The sequence below is a fragment of the Lissotriton helveticus genome, chromosome 6, assembly GCF_964261635.1.
Source record: "Lissotriton helveticus chromosome 6, aLisHel1.1, whole genome shotgun sequence".
Taxonomy (NCBI): domain Eukaryota; kingdom Metazoa; phylum Chordata; class Amphibia; order Caudata; family Salamandridae; genus Lissotriton; species Lissotriton helveticus.
Window position 1 is genome coordinate 1282441411 of NC_136067.1, and position 6000 is coordinate 1282447410.

At 44.7% G+C, this 6000-nt stretch overlaps 1 protein-coding gene across 1 annotated transcript in view; it reads left to right on the plus strand.

The window, feature by feature from the left end:
• Nucleotides 1–4084, plus strand: part of LOC144762682 (uncharacterized) — a 212630-nt gene extending 208546 nt beyond the window's left edge. Inside the window, exon 4 of the mRNA XM_078647925.1 lies at nucleotides 3041–4084. Within this exon, the coding sequence (XP_078504051.1) occupies nucleotides 3041–4084 (1044 nt within the window). The remainder of the gene's footprint in view (nucleotides 1–3040) is intronic.
• Nucleotides 4085–6000: the final 1916 nt, after the last annotated feature.

Sequence of the window (6000 nt, forward strand, 5' to 3'; positions counted from 1 at the left end):
CACACCCACTTACCCACCCATAGAGCCACTCACACTGCCACTCACTCACTCATACAACCACTGATACACCCACTTACTTATGAATACTGCCACTCACACACCATGTCACTCACCCACACAGCTACTCACACACTCACGTATACTCTCATACTGCCACTTATACACCCATATACACAATTATACATACAGTCACACAACCACTCACATAATATACAATAGAAGTAGCATAATTCAATAGTAGTGCACCTAGTATACTAATGTAACTTTTGTAGTAGGTTAGTGTATATGTTTAACACCCATAAACTGTTCTGATAAACCAAAACTGGTTCCATGATGTTTGTTACTGGTCCAGGGAGGACCTGGCTTGGCATTTTGGGCTGGACTGTTCCTATGAGGAGCAGAGTCAAGACTGATTTGCATATGACTGGGTCTAAACTGGGGTGGCATGGTGACCAAAAGAATGATGGATTTAATCCTGATCTCTTGACAGAGGTGTGAATGTTTGATGTGTTCCACATTCTGTCCATCATGTATGTGTCTTTTGCTTTCTTGTCCTAAGTTCTCCGGGTATGTCCACACCTGGGTCCACGACTCACTGTGCCACTGGATTCAAGCTAGCCTGGCGGATGAGGGGTGATTCCCCAAATCTGGTCCTAGGATGATTGTTTCTGGTTCAGGGAGGACATGGCTTGGCAGGTTGGACTGGACTGTCCCCATGAGGGGCAGGGTCAAGACTTATTTGCATATGCCTGGGCCTAAAATGGGGTGGGATGGTGAACAAGAGAACAATGGCTATAACCCAGATCTCTTGTCTGGGGTTGAATGTTTGATTTGTTTCACATTCCAGCCATCAATTGTGTGTCTTTTGCTTTCTTGCCCTAAGTGCACCAGGAATACTCATAGGTGGATCCCGGGCTCACTGTGCCACTAGCTTCAAGCTAGCCTGGCTGATGAGGGGTGATATCCCATAACTGGTCCCAGGATGCTTGTTTCTGGTCCAGGGAGGATCTGGCATGGCAGTTCGGGTAGGAATGTTCCCATGAGGAGCAGAGTCAGGACTGATTTGCATATGACTGGGTCTAAACTGGAGTGCCATGGTGAGCAAAAGAACGATTGATTTAACCCAGATCTCTTGACTGGGGTTGAATGTTTGTTTTGTTCCACATTCCAGCCATCATTTGTGTGTATTTTGCTGTCTTGCCCTAAGTGTGCCAGAAATACTTAAACGTGGGTCCTGGGCTCACTGTGCCACTGGATTCACGCTAGGCTCGCTGATGAGGGGTGATATCCTGCATCCCATTCTAGAATGCTTGTTTCTAGTCCAGGGAGGACCTGGCTTGTCAGTTCGGGTTGGACTGGTCCCTTGAGCAAAAGAAAAATGTTTTTAACCCAGATATCTTAACTGGGGTTGAATGTTTGATTTGTTCTGTATTCCATCCATCATTTGTGTGTCTTTTGCTTTCACGCTCTAAGTGCGCCAGGAATGCCCAGACGTGGGTACCGGGCACACAGTGCCACTGGATTCAAGCTAGCCATCCCTGGGACCTGGCCATCTAGAAATGAGGAAGGGGCAACGCAGCCTCCCTTTCCCATCCCCCGGCCATGCTTCTCTGGGTGCCCCGAGGGCACCCATTCTGCACTGAGACCGCAGGCGGAACCTCAAGGTCCCTGTGGTCCCTGTCGGCTTCCCGCCTCCTTCAGGAGTCGGCATTGCTTTCACAAACAAGGACCTGCTAAACATGCAGCCTCCTGTCTGTGAAAGCAATTTATCTGTTTTGCTTCTTGCTTAACAGTGGGCAGAGATCCAGACACATCCTCCGCTTTCAGCAAACTAAAGCATTTTCACGGCTCTAGCTTGCTGGAAGCGGAGCATTTGCTGTGACTTGGCAGGAGCAGTTAAAGCTTCTATCAATCCACAGCAAAGTTATGTCCCTGGGGTGGGCACCCCGGGACTTAGCAGGAGCTGGCCCTGGGGGATGGCGTTCCCCATGGCCATATTTGGCTACAGGAAGGGGGCCGCAAGGCCCTCCTCCTTTCCTTCAGTAGTGCCTGCCCCAGGGAATTGGCAGTACCTAGTGCTGAGAATGGCCCAGGATGGGGGCCGTGAGGTGGTGGTCCCCTGGGACCAGAGGGGTCTGTGAGGCCCCCCTATTTCTCTTCTATTAGCCCCGGGGAGGTGGCTGTCCCCGGGACACAAGGAGAGGGCCCTTGCACCCTCTCCTTTCTTTTCATTTAAGCCTGCCTCCGTACTAGGTACAGGTACAGTTGGCAAATTATTATTGGCCTTCTCGTTGGCCATAACTAACGTAATGTGAGTACAGGCAAGCCTTTAGGGTGCCTAAAAGACCAGGGGAATGATAAAAATGAGGAACCATTCACCCAGAACACCCCTCCTGGTCACATTCAAGATTCTGCAACTTGTAACAGGCAGAGTTGCTATTAAATATATAAAATACAAATAGCACACTATCCAGAGTGTGGATGCTAATCCAATCATGGTATATGTCATAGAGTTATTCTTGGAAGCAGAGAAATTAAGAGAAATGACAAAGATCACATAGCTTCATTATACTGGGGACAAGAGGAATAATTCTTCCTTATTCTTATTCCTAAAATTATGTTAGCCACTAAATCCTTATATTTTGTTTGCTTACATTCAATTTAGGTATCATTTTTGAATAATTGCTTTTATCACCCTGGATATGAAATGTGTTTCTACTTCTCTAGTTTTATGTCTGTACTGTAATTAGATTGTTTTTAATCGCTGTTTATTTTGCCAGACGATAAGAATGATGACCGTATTTTCTGTAAAAACACAATTTACCGGGCATGTTTACTTAAGCCCCTAACATAATGCAACCAACAATTTGTATTATGTAGACAATGCTGGCTGTTGTCTTGAAGTCTCGATTTTTGGCAGCTTTCAAAATCATTATCAAAAGCATATCAACCAGTATGTATGATTTGATGCCATAACAGTGTCTGATTGACTACTTTTATAATCCAATATGTATAATTGTACAAAATGTTACTCTTTCAGGGAGACAGCGGAGGTCCGCTTGCATGCCAAAATAGGAATAAAACATGGATAGTGTTTGGTATAAGGACGGTGTCATTAAGCTGCAATAAGGCAGCCATTTTTGCCAGCACTGTCAAATACATCAACTGGATTAAAGAGAAAACAGCCCAAGAAGGAAAACCATTCATCCCCCAAGTAAGCCTCACACCTGAAAGTGAAAATAAACCAGGACAAGGAAGAGGGAAAATTCAAAAAACGACATTAAAAGTACTTTACGAAGTTATTAACACTCCCGGAGAGGAAACGCCAAACATGGCAGTAGTAGCAAACGAACCCTATGAAGAAATAGGACCTTTCCATCACTTGTCCATAACTGAACCTAACGTTGTTAAAGAAGATGTTAGAGACTCGACATTAACAGAAAACCCTGTTTTGACCCGGTCTAACTATGTGGGAAAGTTAGGTCTACAAGAGTCGACCGTTGCAGAATCAGCATTTAAAGAACCCACTCCTGTACCACGTGCCAGCAAAGTCGAAGAGGAGCCACCAGAAGAAGAATTCAATAAAAATACAAATTTAAAACCTGGTGCCCGGCGCACCGGCACTCGGAAAGTAAAAAAAAAAAAGATAAGAGATAAAAACTCAAGAACGAAAAAAGTCACATCTTCTGAATCAAAAAAGAAAACCGCTAATTCAAAAACACAAGCCACAGCAACAGAAAGACCTGATGGCGCACTTGGCCTCCCTGCTGCTATGGACATACCAGAAAAAATAGTTGAACAACCAGAACCAGAACCAGCAACATCAACAGCTGTTCGCCCCCCAATCATCAGTGCTCAAGAGGAACCAAAGGCATTTCGTAAAAGTAGAAAACTGGAGGGAAAACGTCCACGCCAACTAGCCAGGAACATTGGATTAGAAAGTGCTGAGGGACAGAAAACAGAAAATTCGGAAACTTTGACAAATTCGGAGTTATTGTTTGCTTTTGGTGTTGCTATGTTCTTCCTACTTTTTATGTGTTTCTTGCTTTCAATTCTTGGATTTGCTTTTCTGGGTGGATTTTGAATAGTAAAATAAACTGAACAGTATATGATCCAGTATTTTCCAAATGTTTTTTTAGAAATGCCATGGAACCTATTATAATAAACATTGGAAAAAACACATTTTTTAATGTATTTTACCCGCAAAAGGTTTTATTGGATAGACATTGAGGGGTCTATTTACTAAGATTTTACGCCATGTTTGCGTCACAAAAGTGATGCAAATCGACGCAAAATCTTTTTGACCTATTTACTTTCCAGCAAAAATATTGTTTAGCGCTGGCAAAATCACTCAAAAGTAATGCACAACAGCGCATAGCTTAGTACCAAGGAGGCGTACCATGGGTGGTACATGGGGGTTCCCATGCAACCACCAAAGTTTTCTGACGCCCATGCAACCACCAAAGCTTTCTGACACTAACCCCTGTTTACTTAAAAAAGCAAACAGGGTTGAGCATAAATAAATAGCCCCTATTTCAAGTAGGCGCTATGAAGGAGAAATGCATTCATTTCTCCTTCCTTTTCTGACTTTGTACGTGTTCTGCACTGTACAGCACACATACAAAGTGGGAAACAGGTTAAAGTTAGTCTGAGTGTAGTATTTTGTACTGGAAGGCTACCCTTACATTACAGAATATATACTAGACTCATGGAGACAACTTGCACTATGGTACAAAAGTGTGTCCATGGCACATGGCAGCTTATTTCAGTGGCAGCGCTAGGGAGAGGGTAGGAGAGCGCCACATTTCTGTAAATATGGCACTCTCCTGCTCTCTTTTTCTTGCACAACGCAGCACAGCTTTTTGCCTGCTGCGCTATGTTGGTTGAGATTTTAGTAAATCTGCCCCATACTATCTGCTAATGGCAGGTTTTAATTCATTTATTTGTTTATAGTACGTATAAATAGAAAAATCAACTGCCACCTGAGGCACCATATCAGCCGCACACACACCTTCACCAAGTTCCTGACTCCCTAACTCTATTACGGCCGAAGTCACCCAGGGGAAGAACACGTGAACGAATGCACATTGGCAAATTTCATCGAAAGCGCCAGCGTCATCTGATTAGCTGCATTAGAATGGGTAAGGCCAGTGCACAAGCATGCTGTGTTTGCCCGTGCATCACAAACTCTGCAGCTATGTGAGAGGACAGTTGCTGCCTGCCTGGCAGGTTCTGTCATGCAGTCTCCATGCCGATGCTTGACACATTAGTGGGAGAGCGTTTTGAGCCAGACATGGATTTTATTCCTTTTGTAACATGTGTTTAGATGTTTTGGAAACATATTCCCTTGTGGTTAGTGCAAGATAAACATTCCCCAGCTCTTCATCAACTGCTTTCTCATCATCTCAATTACAATATCCTCCATACTGTACTCCCTACCAAATCAGATCCAACCCCCAAAGAGTCCAGAATCATCCTGCTTGTCTCCGGTTTGGTCTGAAACATCACCACACGACACGTGTGTTGAAGGCTTTATGCTTGTTCCCTGTAAAGGAAAAAAGAAATGTTTAATTCATCTGCCTGTCCACAAAATCTTGCATAGCTCAGCTCTAAATTTCCTAACAAAGTTGTTTGTCCTTTATCTTCATACCTGGGGCCATATTACGCTAAAGGCGCATTTTCATTGTTTACTCTAGACGCACCTTAAAAATGGTGTGCCCGGCGCAAACAGTGAAAATGCACCATATTATGATGAATGAGCTGCTCTGGGGGCAACCAGTAGCTCGCGCTGCCCAGGGAGCAGCGCATTCCTGTGAAAAACTGAGCGGCTGCAGCCCGTGTTTTTACAGGGCAGGCGGCAACCTGCCTGCACTTTTTAACAGCATTAGAGATCTCCTTGCAGGCGGGTGCACCCAGTGACTGCACCCACCTGTAATGGGATGTCTGGGGGGCCCATGGGACCTTTTCCCCCTTCTAGAGGGCTACCATCAGGGGGAGCAC